General features: G+C 47.0%; 1 protein-coding gene across 1 annotated transcript in view; it reads right to left on the reverse strand.

The window, feature by feature from the left end:
• HDAC1 (histone deacetylase 1) overlaps positions 1-20,354 on the reverse strand; it is a 41,779-nt gene extending 21,425 nt beyond the window's left edge. Inside the window, exons 1-2 of the mRNA XM_003828153.6 lie at positions 20,034-20,354; positions 9,542-9,654 (exon numbers count right to left, since the gene is read on the reverse strand). Of these exons, the coding sequence (XP_003828201.1) occupies positions 9,542-9,654; positions 20,034-20,082 (162 nt within the window). The 5' untranslated portion in view covers positions 20,083-20,354. The remainder of the gene's footprint in view (positions 1-9,541; positions 9,655-20,033) is intronic.
• Between the last annotated feature and the right edge of the window lie 288 nt (positions 20,355-20,642).

Consider the following 20,642-nt stretch of genomic DNA (forward strand, 5'->3'; position numbering starts at 1 on the left):
CTTAATTTAATGAGGCATAATAAGACTGAACGACAGATACTGTTTTATCAAAAACAGCCATAGTGAAGCCAGATGCAGTGGCATGCACCGTAGTCCCAGCTGCTCAGGAATCTAAGATGTAAGGATCACTTGAGCCCAGGAGCCAGATGCAGTGGCATGCACCATAGTCCCAGCTGCTCAGGAATCTAAGATGTAAGGATCACTTGAGCCCAGGAGTTCAAGGCCAGCCTGGGCAAACATAGTGAGACCCTGTCTCTAAAAAGGCAAACCAAAACACCCACAGTGAAAGAAAAAAGACTTAGCTCCAAATACCAAGTTTTTTTTTTTACTATACTAAGCCCTTTACTCTCTTCCTAATGTCATCAAAACTTTGGTCTGGCTATCCCTTCTACACAGATGACTGCACAAACTCCATTTTGATCTTAGTTCTGAGCTCCAGATTCACAGTTCAAATAGCTTCTCAGTCTGCTCCACCCACAAATCCTAAAGGCACTTCAAATTCAACTGGACTCAACAATTTGTTGTTGAGAGCCTAGAAGCACTCAAATTCCACTTAACTTCCAGAAGTTCTCTTTCATTATTTTTGTTAATGATACCAACATCCACTCAGGCTGAAAACCTAAGTTCTGTCCTTTTTTGCCTTCCTGTTTCAATCCATTGCCAATCTCTCTCATTATGCCTCCATAATCTTGATTGCATCTACTTCCCTATTTTTCCTATGTCCTTCTTTCCCGGGTTTCCTATTCTCAGCACCAACCACCTAGTTGTTCAAGATCGAAGCCAGGGTATCATCTTTGTTTTTTTTTCGAGACAGAGTCTCACTCTGTCGCCCAGGCTGGAGTGTAATGGCACGATCTCGGCTCATTGCAACTTCTGCTGCCCAAGTTCAGCGATTCTCCCATCTCAGACTCCTGAGTAGCTGGGATTACAGGCACCCGCGACCACGCCCGGCTAATTTTTGTATTTTTAGTAGAGATAGGGTTTCACCATGTTGGCCAGGCTAGTCTCAAACTCCTGACCTCAGGTGATCTGCTGGCCTTGGCTTCCCAAAGCGCCAGGGTTACAGGCATGAGCCACCACACCAGGCAAGAATCATCTTTGATTCTTCTTTTTTCATCCGCTACATTCAACTTCTCTTGAAACTACCACCAATGTATTATCTGTCAAATCTGTCCACTTCCATCCTGGGCTACCACTTTTTTTGACTTGGATTCTGGCAATAATCTCCTAACTGGTATCCTAGCCTCCTTCTTAACCATTGTTAATTTATGCTGAATACTACAGGCAGAGTTTTCTGTCTCTCTTTCTTTTTTTTTTCTTTTCTCTCTTCTTTCCTTCCTTTCTTCCTTCCTTCCTTCTTTGTCTTTCTCTCTCTCCCTCCCTGTCCCTGTTTCTTTCTCTCTCTCTCTCTGTCTCTCTATTTTTTTTTCTTTTTTTCACCGAGTTTCACTCTTGTCACCCAGCTGCAGTGCAATGGCACAATCTTGGCTCACTGCAACCTCCGCCTCCCAGGTTCAAGCAATTCTCTTGCCCCAGCCTCCCGAGTAGCTGGGATTACAGGCGCCCACCACCACTCCCGGCTAATTTTTGTATTTTTAGTAGAGACGGGGTTTCACCATGTTGGCCAGGCTGGTCTCAAACTGCTGACCTCAGGTGATCCATCCGCCTCAGCCTCCCACAGTGCTGGGACTACAAGCGTGAGCCACTGCGCCCGGCCTGTCTTTTTCTTTTTTATTTAGAGACAGAATCTCCCTGTGTTGCCCAGGCTGGTCTCGAACTCCTGGGCTCAAGTGATCTTCTTGCCTCACCCTTGCTAGTAGCTGGGATTACAAGCGTGTGTCACTGTGCCTGTTATAGAGTTATCAGTCTTAAAATGCAAACTGAATCATGTCACTGCCCTCTAAAAACACTTCAAAGGCATCATTACTCAAAATATCAAGTTCAAACTCTTTAACCTGGCTTGGAAAACCAGAATAATCTGATCCCTGCTCACCCCCTTACACTCACCTAAATATTTTGTGCTGTATGCCAGGGAACACCAAACTCAAATCACTCATAAGCGCCAGTCAGTTTAGCTAGCTTAAAACAAACATAAACAAAACACTGGTGAGCAGAGGACAATCTTTATTTACATAGCTCTAGCTGATGGCTGCCATGAGGGAATTTGGGCCCAACTGCCAGATCCTTTCTGGACAATTTCATTTTTTAAAGGTTGGCCACTAACCTAAAGCCCTTAAAATACTTTAAGTTAAATAAAACATGTTTGAGAGACTGAATTGATCTCATTCACTGTGCCAATCTGCCAAGCACCATTTTGCTTGCACTTCCCCAAGGGCCATCTCTCTCACATTTAGGCCTTTATACATGCTATGACCTACAACACTGTTCTCTTCACACCCTCTACTCAACCTTTAGGTTGCAAATGAAAAGTCAACCCAGGCACACACTTGTAGTCTCAACTACTTGGGAGGCTGAGGCAGGAGAATCACTTGAGCACAGACAGGAGTTTGAGGCTATAGTGCATTATAATCTCACCTAGGAATAGCCACTGCATTCCATCCTGGGCAACAGAGCAAGGCTTTTTTTTTTTTTTTTTGAGACTCGTTCTGTTGCCCAGGCTGGAGTACAGTGGCACGACCTCAGCTCACTGCAATCTCCGCCACCCAGGTTCAAGCGATTTTCCTGCCTCAGCCTCCCGAGTAGTTGGGATTACAGGCATCCACCACCATGCCCGGCTAATTTTTGTATTTTTAGTAGAGAGAGGGTTTCACCATGTTGGCCAGGTTTGTCTTGAACTCCTGATCTCAGGTGATCCACCTGCCTCGGCCTCCCAAAGTGCTGGGATTGCAGGCGTGAGCCACCGCACCCGGCCAAGGCTGTCTCTTAAAAAAGAGAGAGAGAGAGAAAGAGAAGAAAAGCCAATTCCCCCAAAAAGCTGTCCTTGACCTCTCAGAATCTCAGTTGAGTAACTCTCTGAAATGCTACCCTGAGAAGCCTGTACTTCCCTTATCATTACACTCACCAAACTGCATATAAATTGCATGTTTGCTTGGTCTACTCTGGGAGGCCAGGAGCAGGTTCTACCTTTATTTGAAGCAACAAGCATGGTGCCTGACATATAGCACCTGCTCAATGAATAACTGTTGACCTAACAAATGAACTCTTGGCTGGGCGTGGTGGCTCATGCCTATAATCCTAACACTTTGGGAGGCCAAGGGGGGCAGACTGTTTGGGCCCAGCACTTTGAGACCAGCTTGGGCAACAAGGTGAAACCCCATCTCTATAAAAAATACAAAAATTAGCCAGGTATAGTAGCACACAGTGTAGTTCCAGCTACTCAGGAAGCTGAGGTGGGAGGATCACTTGAGCCCAGGAGGGTGAGGCTGCAGTGAGCTGTGATCACATCACTGCACTCCAGCCTGGATGACAGAGCAACACCCTATCTAAAAAAATAAAACGGGCCAGGCGCCGTGGCTCACGCCTGTAATCCCAGCACTTTGGGAGGCTGAGGCAGGCAGATCACGAGGTCAGGAGATCGAGACCATCCTGACTAACACGGGGAAACCCCGTCTCTACTAAAAATACAAAAAATTAGCCAGGCGTGGTGGCAGGTGCCTGTAGTCCCAGCTACTCGGGAGGCTGAGGCAGGAGAATGGCATGAACCCAAGAGGCGGAGCTTGCAGTGGGCCGAGATTGCGCCACTGCACTCCAGCCTGGGTGACAGATCAAGACTCCGTCTCAGAAAATAAATAAATAAAAATTAAAAAAACAAAACAAAACAAAACCCATACACAAATTAAATCTCACTTGGAGTATTTTTGGCCTCCTAATTGGTCCTATTTCTATCCAGCCTTATCATCTTCCATCTTCCATATTGGTATCACAAAAATCTTAAAACGTTAAAGTACTGCTCTCATTCAATGACACCCTGTTGACGAAGTAAATATTCTTTTTTTTTGAGACGGAGTTTCACTCTTGTTGCCCAGGCTGGAGTGCAATGGCACGATCTCGGCTCACTGCAACCTCTGCCTCCCAGGTTCAAGCTATTCTTCTGCCTCAGCCTCCCTAGTAGCTGGGATTACAGGCATGTGCCACCATGCCCAGCTAATTTTGTATTCTTAGTAGAGATGGGGTTTCTCCATGTTGGTCAGGCTGGTCTCAAACTCCCGACCTCAGGTGATCCGCCCACCTTGGCCTCCCAAAGTGCTGGGATTACAGGTGTGAGCCACTGTGCCCGGCCCGAAGTAAAGACTCTAAGCTCTTTGATATAGCAATCAAGAAACTTCACAAGGTTCCTTTCCCAATTTAATTGCCCCTGCTCTCTTTCACAAATATTATACTCCAAACAACTCTTCCTTAAGATCTAGAGATGTATAGAGCTTTTCAACAGTGTCCGTGCTCATGTTCTTCCTATTATTTGAAATTCATCCCTTATCCCAAATCTCTGAAGGAAAGGGCTCATCTCAAATGCCACCTCTTTTACAAAGTAAAAGCAAATCACCTTCTAACAATCCATCTTCATCCCAGGACTCAAAGTTCCAAAGAATACAGCAGTGCCCTCTTATCCTCAGTTTTGGTTTCTACAGTTCCAGTTACACACAATCACTGTCCAAAAATATTACATGAAAAATGCCAGAAACAAGCAATTCATAAGTTTCAAATTGTGAACCATTTGTTATGAAATTTTGTAACATCCAGCTCTGTCCCCTGGGTGTGAATCATCCCTTTATCTGGCATATCCACACTGTATACTACCCACCTGTGAGTCACTTAGTAGCCCTCTCAGTAATCAGATCAATTATCAAGGTATCACACTGTTTGTATTCAAGAAGCCCTTGTTTTACTTAATAATGGCCCCAAAGTCCACGAGTAGTGATGCTGGCAATTTTGATATGCCAAAGAGAAGCTGTGCTGTGCTTCCTTTACATGAAAAGGTTGAAGTTCTCAATATAAGGAAAGAAAAAAATCCTGTGCTGAAGTCGCTAAGAGCTAAGATCTACAGTAGGAATGAATCTTCTTTTTTTTTATTTTTGGGAAGGAGTTTCACTCTTGTTGCCCAGGCTAGAGTGCAATGGTGAGATCTCAGCTCACTGCAACCTCTGCCTCCCAGGTTCAAATGATTCTCCTGTCTCAGCCTCCTGAGTAGCTGGGATTACAGGTATGCGCCACCACGTCCGGCTAATTTTGTATTTTTAGTAGAGATGGTGTATCACCATGTTAATCAAGGTGGTCTCGAACTCCTGACCTCAGATGATCCACCGGCTTTGGCCTCCCAAAGTGCTGGGATTACAGACATGAGCCACCACGCCCGGCCAGGAATGAATCTTCTATGCATGAAACTGTAAACGGCTTATTGCTATAATTGTCCTAGTTTATTTTTGTTAATTTCTTACTGTACCTAATTTATAAATTAAGCTTTATCAGAGGTATGTATGTATTAGAAAAAATATAACATATATAGGATACAGTACTATCCATGGTTTCAGGAATCTACTGAGCATACTAGAAAGTATCCCCCCTCAGATAAGAGTGGGCTACTGCATTATCCCACAGTCAAAAATCACAAAATACACAGGAAACACAGTCCAGGATCCTACAGAAACAACAACAAACAACAGAATCAGATCTACATAGACCTTGGTGAATTAGTGAAATGTATATCAAAATCGTAATTAAATTAAAAAGAAGTGCTACTCAGGAGGCTGAGGAGGGAGGATTACTTGAGTCCAGGAGCTTGAGGCTGCAATGAGCTTTGACTGTGCCACTGCACTCTAGCCCAGGCAACAGAGTAAAACCCTGTCTCTAAAAGAGAGAAAAAGAGGCCAGGCGCCATGGCTCACACATGTAATCCCAGGACTTTGCGAGGCCAAGGCGGGCGGATCACCTGAGGTTGGGAGTTCGAGACCAGCCTGACCAATGTGGAGAAACCCCATCTCTACTAAAAATACAAAATTAGCTGGCCGTGGTGGCGCATGCCTGCAATCCCAGCTACTAGGGAGGCGGAGATTGCGGTGAGCCAAGATCGCGCCATTGCACTCCAGCCTGGGCAACAAGAGCAAAACTCTGTCTAAAAAAAAAAAAAGAAAAGAAAAAGAAAAAAAAGTGAAAGGGCAAATAGCCAAATCACTTTTTCAGAAGAACAAAGTGGGAGGACTGTGCTACCAGATAACAAGACTTACTATAATATAAAGCTACCGTAATTAAGCCACTGTGGTATTGGCATATGGGTCAATAAACAGACCAAGTCAACCGAACAGAGAGCCCAAAACCAGACACACACATATTGCCTGGCACAAAGTAGGTGCTTGATGAGTATATATGCAATGAATGAATAAAAATGGACATTTAATATATAAAAGAAATGGGTCAGGCACTGTGGCTCATGCCTGTAATCTCAGCACTTAGGGAGGCCAAGGTGGACAGATCACTTGAGCCTAGGAGTTTCAGACCAGCCTGGTTAACACAGCAAAACCCCATCTCTCCAAAAATATAAAAATTAGCCGAGTGTGGTGACATGCACCTGTGGTCCCAGCTACTCAGGAGGCTGAGGTGGAAAGATGGCTTGAGCCTGGGAGGCAGAGGTTGCAGTGAGCCGAGATCGCACCAGTGCACTGCAGCCTGAGTGCCAGAGTGAGACATTGTCTCAGGATAAAAAAATAAAAATAAATAAAAAAGACAACCAAATGGGAAAATGGGCAAAAAGGTTGAATAGGAATTTCAGTAGGGGAATATAAATTAAAATAATAGTAAGATACCATTTCATGTCTACCTAAATTAGCAACAAAATTGAAATCTGACAAAATCAAGTGTTGGCAAGGACTCAGAGCAACTGCAATTCTCCTACACAGCTGGCAATTGGAAACCATTTTGGCTTTATCTAACACAGGTGAATATGTGCATATGTCCTGACCCAATTCTAATCCTAGTATATCCTTTAGTGAAACTTTAGCATATATGCATCATGAGACATGTTCAAGAAAGTTCATAGCAGCAGTATTTGCAATAGTCAAACCCCAGAAGCAAATCAAATGCTCATCAAAGAGATAACAGACTAGAATACATTTATTTCAATGAAATACAGTAAAAATAAATACAGCTACATGTATCAACATGGGTGAGTCTCAAGAACATGTTTAGCAAAAAAAGTCAGTCACATAATAAATACTGTATGGCTCCATCTATATAACAATCAAACATGTAAAACTAAAACATACTGTGCTTGGAACTGCAGGTAAAAAATAAAAATCATTTTTATAATTTTTTAAAAAGAATACAGGCATGGTGGCTGATGCTTATAATCTCAGCACTTTGGGAGACCAAAGTAAGAAGATCTCTTGAGGCCAGGGGTTTGACACCAGCCTGGACAAAACAGCAAGACCCTGTTTCTACAAAAAAATTTTTCTGAATTAGCCAAGAGAGGCTGGGTATGGTGGCTCATGCCTGTAATCCCAGCACTTTGGGAGGCCGTGGCAGGCGGATTGCTTTGAGCTCAGGAATTTAAGACCAGCCTGGGCAAAATGGTGAAACCCCATTTCTACCAAAAAATTAGCCAGGCATGGTGGCTTACACCTTTAATCCCAGCTACTTGGCAGGCTGAGGCTGGAGAATCACTTGAGCCCAGAAAGCAGAGGTTGCAGTGAGCCAAGATTGCACCACTGCACTCTAGTCTGGGTGACAGAGTGAGACCCTGTCTCAAAAAAAAGAAAAAAATAAAATAAAGCCAGGCATGGTGGTGCCTGCCTGTAGTCCTAGCTACTTGGGAGGTTGATGTGGGAAGATAACTTGAGCCCAGGAGTTCAAGGCTGTAGTGAGCTATGATCACACCACTGCACTCCAGCCTGCAGGGAGCAGAGCTCTAGGGAGCAGAGATAGTCTGCTCCCTAGAGTACCTAAAAATATCTTCTGCCTTTTCTGTTTTTCATTCCCAGCTGCCTTCACACCTAAAAAAGCTCCGTAGTCCCAAGGTCTGTCTACTCCTCTACTTTCCTTCCTTGCTTCCCCAGTTGCCTCCACTGGCTCCAGAGACATGACAAGGCCATCTAGGAAAGAACACTCATCTCCTTTCAGTCTCTGGAATGGTGACAAAAATACCACTGTTGGTAGGTTACTCAAGCTGTAGAAACAGACTTTAACCACAGATTCTTATGTAGTAAGGCAACATCACCTCCAGCCCCTCTTTATTTTCTCATTTGGACTCTTGTAACAGCCACTTACCTAGCCTCCCTGCTTCTAAAATGCATGCCTGTTCCTATCTCTCTTTCATTTAAAACCCTTCACTTGTTCCTCCTCACTGTCTCCAGAGAGGTTAAAACTGGGAACCATTGGACCTATTTGGTCTACAGATGTAGTAATGTGTTTGGTTTGTATACATGCTTAAAATAAAAAGCAAAAACTCTGGGTTAACTTTTTTTTTGAGACAAAATCTCATTCTGTCATCTAGGCTGGAGTGCAGTGGTGCAATCACGGCTCACCGCAGCCTTGACCTCCCAGGCTCAAGTGATCCTCCTACCTCAGCCTCCCAGATAGCTGGGACTACAGGTGCAGGCCAGGATACCAGCTAATTTTTTTCGTATTTTTTGTACAGACAAGGTTTCTTGGGATAACATTTTAAACCTAGGAGATTTTACATAATAATCTGGATTTCCAGCTTCTCTTTAAAAACTCAAAGATCAGTGACAAATCACCTGTAGCTGAATCTACAGGTTAGACCGTCTATACTCTCTAATAACTAGAGATTTGGCATCTGCTTCAACATGGTCCCAATCACTCTTATTTAGGCATTAAATTTTTGGTTTTTTTGTTTTGTTTTGTTTTTTTGAGACAGGGTCTCACTCTGTTGCTCAGGCTGGAGCACAGTGGTGCAATCACGGCTCACTGTAACCTCTGCTTCCCAGACTCAAAATGATCCTCCTACCTTAGGCTCCTAAGTAGCCAGGACTACAGGCATGTGCCACCATGCCTGGCTAATTTTTTGTAGAGATGAGGTCCTGCCATGTTGACCAGGATGGTCTCGAACTCCTGGGCTCAAGCAATCTGCCCATCTCAGCCTCCCAAAGTGCTAGGATGACAGGCATGAGCCACCGCACCTGGCTTTGTTTTTTTAAGACAGAGTCTTGCTCTGCCCCCCAAGCTGGAATGCAGTGGCACAATCATAGCTCACTACAGCCTCGACCTCCCAGGCTCTAGCAGTCTTCCCACCTTAGCCTCCCAAGTATCTGGGACCACAGGCACATGCCACCATGGCCAGCTAATTTTTAAATTCTGTTGTAGAGACAGGGTCTCCCTATGTTGCCCAGACTGGCCTAGAACTCCTAGGCTCAAGTGATCCTCTTGCCTTCACCTCCTGAAGTGCTGTGATTACAGGCGTGAGCCACCATGCCCAGCCAAAAATCTTTATCATTTACAGTACCTGCCTTGTAACAGCAGTCAACATGCATTTGATGAATGAGTGAATGAGTGGTGGAGAAAATGAGATAATGAATGGCATATGGGGAACCAGAGCAGATGAGGTTAGGGAGCGGTAGCACTTCTGGTAACTCACATAGATTTCCATTTTTCGGTAGAGACCATAGTTGAGCAGCAAATTATGAGTCATGCGGATTCGGTGAGGCTTCATTGGGTGGCCTTGTCCATAATAGTAATTTCCAACATCCCCTGAAGAAGAGAGAGCGACAGCTTCACTAACACAGTTAGGCATACACTACCAGGAGAACCCAGGAATTTTTACAGCGAACTCCCAGTCAAACTCTTTCTGGCTCATTTCTAGTTTCCAAGATTCTCTCCCACCTTTTGAAGGGTAACTCCAAAAGAAAAAAAAAAAAAAAAAAAAAGCAGGGACTCTGGTGAGGTGAACATTTAAGGTTCAGTCTAGCTCACTTTCTCCTGGAACCCACAGGCACTACATAGCAAGAGGGGTTCATTCCAAAGCTACTGGGGAACAACAGCCAGTGAAATGATTCACCTCACTATACCTCCAAGGAATTCCCTCCCACAACAGAAAAATAACCATCGCTACTCAGAATTATTAGAAGCCACAATTCACCTCCTACATATTGTAACACTTATGGTGTCAAAGCACATTCACTTCGTTTTCTTACTGGATCCTCACAGTAACATGGGTAGGACAGGGGGTATTATTATTCTCACCTTACAGATAAGAAAACTAAAACTTATCACATGCTTAATCTATAACACTAGCCTTCTAATTGGTCCCTCTACCTTCAATTCACACTACCTGCCACACTGTCACCAGAGTTATTTTCCTAATCCACAATTCTGATAACATCACTCCTTCGCTCAAAAAATCCTTATGGCTACCCATCCCCTACAGGATAAAGAGTAAAGAATAACTTTAATAGAGATAGGCATGGTGGCATGAGCCTGTAATCCCAGTTACTCTGGAGGCTGAGGCAGGAAAATCACTTGAGCCCAGGAGTTCAAGACCAGCCTGGGTCTCAACATTTAATAATAATAACTTCAGAAGACTGGCATTCAAGGACTTTCTTTTTTTTGAGACAAGTCTCGATCTGTTGCCCAAGCTGGAGTGCAGTGGTGCAATCTCAGCTCACTGCAACCTTCGCCTCCTGGGTTCAAACAATTCTCCTGCCTCAGCCTCTCAAGTAGCTGGGATCACAGGCATGTGCAACCATGCCTGGCTAATTTTTGTATTTTTAGTAGAGAAGGGGTTTCACCTTGTTGGTCAGGCTGGTCTCAAACTCCTAACCTCAGTTGATCCACTCACCTCGGCCTCCCAAAGTGCTGGGATTACAGGTGTGAGCCACCGCGCCTGGCCAGCATTCAAGGACTTTCTTTTACTTTATTTATTTATTTTTTTGAGACAGAGTCTCGCTGTGTTGCCCAGGCTGGAGTGCAGTGGCACGATCTCAGCTCACTGCAAGCTCCGCCTCCAGGGTTCACGCCATTCTCCTGCCTCAGCCTCCCAAGTAGCTGGGACTACAGGCGCCTGCCACCATGCCCAGCTAATTTTTTGTATTTTTAGTACAGACGGGGTTTCACTGTGTTAGCCAGGATGGTCTTGATCTCCTGACCTTGTGATCTGCCCGCCTCGGCCTCCCAAACTGCTGGGATTACAGGCATGAGCCACCGCGCCCAGCCAAGGACTTTCTTAATCTGCCTTTCCAGCTTCATCCAAGGGCTTTCTTAACCTGCCTTTCCAGGTTCATCTCCTGCTACCACCCTTTCCCACAACACACACACACACTCTCTCTCTCTCTTTGCTCTAGACTGGAGTAGGCAAACTATGGCCCTTGGGACAAATACAACTAGTTGCCTGTTTTGGTAAATAAAATTTTATTGGAACACAGCCATGCCCATCCGTTTACAGTTCCTCTATGGCTGTTTTCACACTACAGTGGCAGAGCTGAGCAGTTTAGTTGCCACAGACACCCAAGCATATGGCAAAATAAAGCCTAAAATATTTACTATCTGGCCCTATATAGAAAAAGTTTGCCAACCTGCGCTCCAGACACACCTGATTATGATCAGTATCCTGAACATGACATTCACCTTCACACCACAGTATCCTCTGTGCAGACTATTCCTTTGACCTGAAATGTCCTCCTTTCTCTGATGATGCTCATACTACAAAGCCCACCTCAAGCTCCAAACCCTTTCTTGATCAAAATAAATGGTCTTTTCCTCTACATGCAATTTGTATACAGCACTTCATTAGTTTTCCTTTCTTTTTTTTTTTATTTCTTGAGACGGAGTCTCACTCTGTCGCCCAGGCTGGAGTGCAATGGTGCTATCTCGGCGGCTCACTGCAACCTCTGCCTCCCAGGTTCAAGCAGTTCTCCTGCCTCAGCCTCCTAAATTGCTGGGATTACAGGTGCGTGCCACCAAACCCAGCTAATTTTCATATTTAGTAGAGGTGGGGTTTCACTATGTTGGCCCGGTTGGTCTGGAACTCCTCACCTCAAGTGATATGCCCACCTCAGCCTCCCAAAGTGCTAGGATTGTTTTATATCTGAATTATTTACATGACTATATCCACAAGACTGGGTAACCCTTGAAGGCAAGGATTAATATGCCTTGTATATCACAGAGGCTCAATAAAGATTCATTGAATTGAATTGAGACTCAGAGAAGTTAAGTGCCTGCTCAAGATCACACAGCTAATGACTGATCTGGAGTCCACTCTTCGGACTCCAAATCCAATATGCTAAAAGCTACATTGGATTTTCCCTTTTTTTTTTTTTTGAGACAGAGTCTCGCTCTGTCGCCCAGGCTGGAGTGCGGTGGTGCGATCTCGGCTCACTGCAAGCTCTGCCTCCAGGGTTCACGCCATTCTCCTGCCTCAGCCTCCCAAGCAGCTGGGACTACAGATGCCTGCCATCAAGCCCGGCTAATTTTTTTTGTACTTTTAGTAAAGACGGGGTTTCACCGTGTTAGCCAGGATGGTCTTGATCTCCTGACCTCGTGATCCGTCCACCTCGGCCTCCCAAAGTGCTGGGATTACAGGTGTGAGCCACCGCGCCAGGCCCTACATTGGGCTTCTCAGGTACCTACTTCAGTTTGCACTTAATCTAGAGGGCTCTATAAGTCTACCTGATTGAAAGTTCCTTGAACAATGTTGCAAAATCAAGTGAACTACACACCCAAAGATCTCTCCTTAGAGATTTATTAGGATGAGGCAGAGCTCTAGGCACCCAGTGAAAAAAAGGCATGAGCCTTGATCCCTAGCAACTCCCTTGCCTATCAAGCCTGGATCCAGCCAAGGCTCAGACCTGGGGGACTAAGATATCTTATCCAGAAGGTTAAGGGAGTATCTGAGGTGAGGGTAGTGAGGGTGGAGCTCTGAGACAGCATCCTTTTCTTTTTATGTTTTTTTTTGTTTGATGTTTTTGTTTGTTTGTTTGTAGAGATGGCATCTTGCTTTGTTGCCCAGGCTGGTTTCAAACTCCTGATCAGCCTTCTAAAGTGCTGGGATTACAGATGTGAGCCTCCAACAGTGCAGGCCAACCACCCTTTTCTTAACAGTTTTTAATTAGTTTGCCAACCCATGCTGTGTGTATTCCTATACACATTGACAAATGCTATGACAGGGGAGCACACAGCATGAGGGGCACTGTCCACTTCCTTAGAATTCCACCCTGGATCCTCTTCTATATAACTTCTTGGGTGACTGCATCCTTTATGATTAAATTTACTATAATTAAAATAAAGATATATCTCTATATGTTAATCAGGTTGCTGAGAGACTTTAAAAGAAATGGTCCTTTTTATTTAGGTACTACTTAATTTTAATTTTTATTTTTGGAGACAGAGTCTCACTCTGTCACCCAGGCTGGAGTGCAGTGGTGCGATCTCAGGCTCACTGCAACCTCTGCCTCCCGGGTTCAAACAATTCTCCTGCCTCAGCCTCCTGAGTAGCTGGGATTACAGACATGTGCCACCACGCCTGGCTAAGTTTTGTATTTTTAGTAGAGTCAGGGTTTCACCATGTTGGCCAGGCTTGTCTTGAACTCCTGACCTCAAGTGATCCGCCCACCTCGGCCTCTCAAAGTGCTGGGATTACAGACGTGAGCCATGGCGCCAGCCATACTTTAAACTCTTAAAGAGCTTTCCCATCATTGTTCTCATAATAGGAACTCCTATCATTTTGATTTTATAGGAGAGAAATCTGAAATGTAAGGTGACTTGCCTGATATTACAAAGCTTCTCAATGGCAGAGCCAAATCTGAATCCCAAAGTAATGACCTCACTGCAAAACTCAGTTTCTCAAGTAAGAAGTCTATTCCCGGCTGGGCCTAGTGGCTCACGCCTGTAATCCCAGCACTTTGGGAGGCCGAGGCGGGTGGATCATGAGGTAAGGAGATCAAGAACATCCTGGCTAACACGGTGAAACCCGTCTCTACTAAAAATACAAAAAATGGCCGGGCGCAGTGGCTCACGCCTGTAATCCCAACACTTTGGGAGGCCAAGGCAGGCGATCATCTGAGGTCGAGAGTTCAAGACCAGCCTGACCAACATGGAGAAACCCCGTCTCTACTAAAAATACAAAAATTAGCCAGGCATGGTAGCACATGCCTGTGATCCCAGCTACTCAGGAAGGCTGAGGCAGGAGAATCGCTTGAACCTGGGAGGCGGAGGTTGCAGTGAGTTGAGATTGCGCCACTGCGCTCCAGCCTGGGCAACAAGAGCAAAACTTGGTCTCAAAAAAAAAAAAAAGGCCGGGCGCGGTGGCTCACGCCTGTAATCCCACCACTTTGGGAGGCCGAGGCAGGCGAATCACAAGGTCAGGAGATGGAGACCATCCTGGCTAACACGGTGAAACCCCGTCTCTACTAAAAATACAAAAAATGGGCCAGGCGTGGTAGTAGGCGCCTGTAGTACCCGTTACTCGGGAGGCTGAGGCAGGAGAATGGCGTGAACCTGGGAGGTGGAGGTTGCAGTGAGCCGAGATCGCGCCACTGCACTCCAGCCTGGGTGAAAGAGCAAGACTCCATCTCAAAAAAAAAAAAAAAAAAAAAATTAGCCAGGCGTAGTGTCATGCGCCTCCAGTCCCAGCTCCTCGGGAGGCTGAGGCAGGAGAATGGCATGAACCCTGGAGGCAGAGCTTGCAGTGAGCCGAGATCGCGCCACTGCACTCCAGCGTGGGCGACAGAGCAAGACTCCGTCCCCCCCGCAAAAAAAGAAGTCTATTCCCTTATCTAAAGACTGAGGTCTTTGTACTTTTTCTTTTTCTTTTTTTTGAGGCAGGGTCTTGCTTTGTCACTCAGGCTGAGTGCAGTGGTGCCATTATGGGTCACTGCAGGCTCCACCTGGGCTCAAACCATCCACCTGCCTCAGTCTCCCACCTCAACCTCCCAAGTAGCTGCGATTACAGGCAAGTGCCACCACACCCAGCTTATTTTTTTGTGTTGTTTTGTAGAGCTGGGGGAGGTCTCATTTTGTTGCCCAGGCTGGTCTTGAACGCCTGGTCTCAAGTGATCCTTCCGCCTTGGCCTCCCAAACTACTGGGATTACAGGCGTGAACCACCATGCCCAGCCCATTTTTTTCTTCTTTTAAACTGACAATGTTATCATAAAATGTTATCATAAAACTGTGCAAAATGATATGACTACAAAAATCACAGGTTCCAGCCTCAAAATGATTCTCATCACTGCCAGCAATCCTTCCAAATTTCTTTCCCTAGCCCCCCACTTTTGCAAAAGCTATTTAAATCTCCTGTCTTCAAGATTCCTGCTCTATCAACTGCCCTACCCCACCCTCAGGAAAAGGAATATTCTCTTTCCTGATCTTGAGAACTCCCTCAACTTTCTCCTTATCTTCTCCTCTTCAAACTTACCTCCATTTGAACTTTTCCTTGACATTTACCCTCGCATCACAAAGGAATTTGTTGAAGGTAGTGTCTCTAGCTGGGCTCCGGTTTCCATCTCCCCTGGTCTCCTCAGGAAGCTCCATCACTACTAGTCCCTTTCCTGTATCTTCAGCCTCTCCCTCTCTTCTGGCTGTTTTCCATAAGAATTATTTCAATATGCTCAACTTTTAGCCACTACATCTCCATCTCTCTTATCAACAATCTCTCTCCCTACCTCACACAAGCTTCCCTTTAAAAAGGTTCAACCAGCTGGGCATGATGGCTCACGCCTGTAAACCCAGCACTTTGGGAGGCCGAGGCGGGAAGATCACTTGAGCTCAGGAGTTTGAGACCAGCCTGGGCAACATGGCGAAATCCTGTCTCTAAACAAAAGACAACCGTTTGTCTTCTAAACAAAAAATACAAAAAGGGTGCACACCTGTGGTTCCAGCTACTTGGAAGGGTGAGGTGGGAGGACTGCTTGAGCCTGGGAGGCAGAGGTGGTAGTGAGCCAGGATCGTGCCACTGCACTCCAGCCTGAGTGACAGAGTGAGGCCCTGTCTCCAAAAAAAGGGTTCAACCTGATGTCTCCTCTTCAGCTAGCCATCCATGTACTGCAATCTACCACAATCTAGCTTCTGCCCCAGTTGCTGCCAACACTTGCCCAATCCCTCCCTTCTTTAGCTTCTGCAACCCAGTACTTTCTGGTTCACCTACCTCTCCGGCCCCTCACTCTATATCATTATACATTTAATCAACAAATATTTATTGAGAACCTACCATGAGCTAGGCATTGTTTTTGGTGCTGGGGATACAGAGGTAGACAAGGCACGGCCCCTTTCCCTAAAGAGCCTCCTGTCTACAAGAAATATGACCAAGTAAATGGGCAATTCCTCTACACAGTGACAAATACTATCACGGGGGAGTACACAGCATGAGGGGCACTAAACTTTTCCTCAATCCACTTCCTTAGAATTCCACCCTGGAATTCTATATAACTTCTTGGGTGACTGCATCCTTTATGACTAAATTTACTACAATTAAAATTGCTAGCAGCCAGGAATGGTGGCTCATGCCTATAATCCCAACACTTTGGGAGGCTGAGCCCAGGACTTCAAGGCCAGCCTGGACAACATGGCAAGACAACATCTCTACAACAAACAAACAAACAAATAAAATAACTATCCATATGCTGATTGCTATGGTCTGAATGTGTCCCCCAAAATTCATGTGTTGGAAACATATTCTCCAATGCCAACAGTGTTTGGAAGTGGAGCCTTTTGGGAGGTGTTTAGGTCTCAAGGGCTCTACCATCCTCACTAATACATTAATGGCCATATAAAAAAACAGAGTTTATCCTTTTTTGCCTTTCCACCTTCCGTCATATGAAGACACTGAATTCAAAGCACCATATTGGAAGTAGAGACCAGACCCTCACCAGACACCAAATGCTGGAACCCTGATCTTGGACTTTCTAGCCTTGGACTTCTCAGCCTCCAGAACTATGAGAAATACATGGTTTTTTTTGTTTGTTTTTTGTTTTTGACACAAGGTCTCACTCTGTCCCCCAGGCTGGAGTGCAGTGGTGCGATCACAGCTCACTGCAGAGTCGACCTCCCAGGATCAAGTGATCCTCCCACTTCAGCCTCTCTACAGGCACATGCCATCATGCCCAGCTAATTTTTTTGCTTTTTGTAGAGACAGAGTCTCCCTAAGTTGCCCAGGCTGGTCTCAAACTCCTGGGCTCAAGAGAACCATCCGCCCCAGCCTACCAAAGTACTGGGATTATAGGCGTGAGCCACCACATTCAGCAATTTCTGTTCTTTATAAACAGTGTTCTGTTATAGCAGACTAAGATACTGATGACTACCAAAAAATTTCTATCTTCTAAACTGCCTACTGGATGCCTCTACTTGGATGTCCCCTAAACATCTTAACAGTTACCAGTAGTTATTTCTAAACAAACAAACAACAACAACAAAAAAACAGTGGCTTAGGCCTGTAATCCCAGCACTTTGGGAGGCCAAGGTGGCAGGATTGCTTGAGGCCAGGCCCAGGAGTTCAAGACAAGCCTGGGCAACATATTGAGACCCCATCTCTAGAAGTTTAAAAAAAAAAAAAAGTTGGGGCCGGGCGCGGTGGCTCACACCTGTAATCCCAGCACTTTGGGAGGCCGAGGCGGGCGGATCATGAGGTCAGGAGATCCAGACCATCCTGGCTAACACGGTGAAACCCTGTCTCTACTAAAAATACAAAAAATTAGCCCAGTGTAGTGGCGGGTGCCTGTAGTCCCAGCTACTGGAGAGGCTGAGGCAGGAGAATGGCGTGGACCCGGGAGGTGGAGCTTGCAGCAGTGAGCCGAGATTGCGCCACTGCACTCCAGCCTGGGTGACAGAGCAAGACTCCATCTCAAAAAAAAAAGTTATCAACTGACATGGCATTCTCCAAACCTCCAAACACTCACCATCAAATTGCCCACATCAGAGGCCAGGAAGTGTGGCTCATGCCTATAATCCCAGCACTTTGGGAGGCTGAGGCAGACGGAGCACTGGAGGTCAGTTTGAGACCAGCCTGGCCAACATCGTGAAACCCCATCTCTAATAAAAATACAAAAATTAGCCAGGCATGGTGGCGCACACCTGTAATCCCAGCTACTCAGGAGGCTGAGGCAGGAGAATCCCTTGAATCTGGGAGGTGGAGGTTGCAGTTGTAGTGAGCCGAGATCAAGCCACTGCACTCCAGCCTGGGTGACAGAGCTAGACATCGTCTCAAAAAATAAAAAATACTGCCCACACCAGGAACTTGGGATCCATGCCTTCTTCCTTATCCCTACAATCTGAATTTTTTTGTTTGTTTTTTTTTGAGACGAAGTCTCGCTCTGTTGCCCAGGACGGAATGCAGTGGTGAGATCTCAGCCCACTGCAACCTCTGCCTCCCAGGTTCAAACAATTCTCGCACCTCAGCCTCCTGAGTAGCTGGGACTACAGGCACGTGCCACCACACCTCGCTAATTTTTTTTTTTTTTTTTTTTTGAGATGGAGTCTCACCCTGTTGCCCAGGCTGGAGTGCAGCGGCGCAATTTTGGCTCACTGCAACCTCTGCCTCCTGGGTTCAAGCGACTCTCCTGCCTCAGCCTCCTGAGTAGCTGGGATTACAGGTGCGCCCACCACGCCCGGGTAATTTTTGTATTTTTAGTAGAGACGGGGTTTCACCATGTTGGTCAGGCTGGTCTTGAACTCCTGACCTCATGATCCGCCCGCCTTAGCCTCCCAAAGTGCTGGGATTACAGGCGTGAGCCACCGTGCCCAGCCTAAATTTTGTATTTTTAGTAGAGATGGGGTTTCACCGTATTGGCCAGGCTGGTCCTGAACTCCTGGCCCCGAGTGATCTGCCTGCCTCAGCCTCCCAAAGTACTGGGATTAGAGAGGTGTGAGCCACTGCACCTGGCCCCCATGACTTTAATTTCTAAGGTAGAAACCTGATGATGTCACTAACCTGCATAAAACTTGAATCACTCACAAGTGCCCTCAATAAAGTCCAACTTCCTTGGGACAGCATGCCCAGCCCTTCATGGTCCGGTCCCTATTTACATCTTTTTTTTTTTTTTTTTTTAAGACAGAGCCTTGCTCTGTTGTCCAAGCTGGAGTGCAGTGGCACGATCTCAGCTCACTGCAACCTCTGCCTCCCGGGTTCTAAGGGATTCTCCTGCCTTAGGCTCCAGAGTAGCTGGGATTACAGGCGCACGCCACCATGCACGGCTAATTTTGTATTTTTAGTAGAGACGGGGTTTCACCATGTTGGCCAGGCTGGTCTCGAACTCCTGACCTCAGGTGATCCACCAGCCGCGGCCTCCCAAAGTGCTGGGATTACAGGTGTGAGCCACCGCGCCCGGCCAAATGCCTGTTTTTCAAAGGTCCTGTCCTCTCTCTTGCCTCTGAAACTTGCTGTTATCTTTGCCTTCCCTGTGCCTGGCTAAGAACTCCTGTTCTTCAGGTCCTAAGACGTCCCCTTCTTCGCTGACTCCTCAGGTGGAGTTCGGTGCCTCTTCTCTGTGCTCCCCTAACACTCTGGGCTCTGACACGGAGAGAACTTCGGTCACTGGGAAGGGTGACCCCATCAACCCCACGGCCCCAGCCCCTCAACACTTCCTCGAACACAGTAACCTGCTTGAGAGATTAAGTGAGAAGTCTGTTTTAACAGGTTGCATCTTTCTCCTTGCAACCCCTGGCGCCCCACGTCGCAGTAGCAACCGCAGGCCCCGCTCAGAGGCTGGGGGAGGGGAGGCGGGCGACCAGTCGTGCAGGACTCTTCCCCCAGAAAAGATGAGGAAGGGACGGGGCAGGGAAGAGCTTTGGGTTCTCGGCAAGAAAATGTATCCTTGCAGCCGTCTCCATCAGATTCAGCCTCCCCGCTCCGACGCACCCTCCCCTCTAGGAGTCCCACTCAAACTCTCCACATCAGACTTCCTCAGAATCTTCCCACCAAGATTACCTCACGCTTCCCCCACGCGATCCCCTCTTGGTCTCAGCCTCGATCTCCCTTCCTCGCAGCCTCCTCCCTCAGCCTCGACTTCCCCCTCGCAGCCTCCTCTCCGAGCCTCTCCCCAGCGCCTCAGCCTCCCGCAGCCTCCCATCGGCGCTCCAGCCTCAGCCTCCAGGTTCCCGGTCCGGCCCGGCCTGGCCCCGCCCCCGCCGCGAGGACGGTGCTCACCGTCGTAGTAGTAACAGACTTTCCTCCGAGTGCCCTGCGTCTGCGCCATCTTGCTCGCCTCCCGTCCCTACCGTCAGTCGGTCCGTCCGCCCTCCCGCCCGCGGCTCCGCTCAGCGTCCGACCCAGGGGGGAGGGGGCGGGCCTCCGGCCCGCCCCGCCCGTCCCCTCCTGGGCTCACCTATAGCCGCGCAGCCCGGGCACCGCTCCAGCCAATCAGCTTGCGCAGACACGGGCCCGGAACTCGGCAGGGGGCAAGGGCAGCCCGGAGAGGCCGCCGAGGGCCCCCTGGGCCTGTACCAAGGTCTGCGACAGATGGGTGGGGAGCCGCCCGGGGACCGTACCATCAGTCCCGGGGGAGGAAAGCAGCTCTGTAAACTTAACAGTCCCACTTCGTCGTGAAAAGCGTGCTTGGAGATCTGAGGCCAACTTTCTGATTTTACGGAGGATAAACCGAGGCCTACAGGGGAAAAGTGACTTGCACAAGGTCACTCAGCCAATAAAAGGGCTGAACCTGGGTTAGAAAGCGAGTTTGTGACCGCAAAGGAGGGCTACAGGAAAATAATTAAAAAGAAAAGCAACACGCGGGTTTGGAGAGGAAGAAACTGACAA

This window comes from Pan paniscus, chromosome 1 (genome assembly GCF_029289425.2).
Source record: "Pan paniscus chromosome 1, NHGRI_mPanPan1-v2.0_pri, whole genome shotgun sequence".
Taxonomy (NCBI): domain Eukaryota; kingdom Metazoa; phylum Chordata; class Mammalia; order Primates; family Hominidae; genus Pan; species Pan paniscus.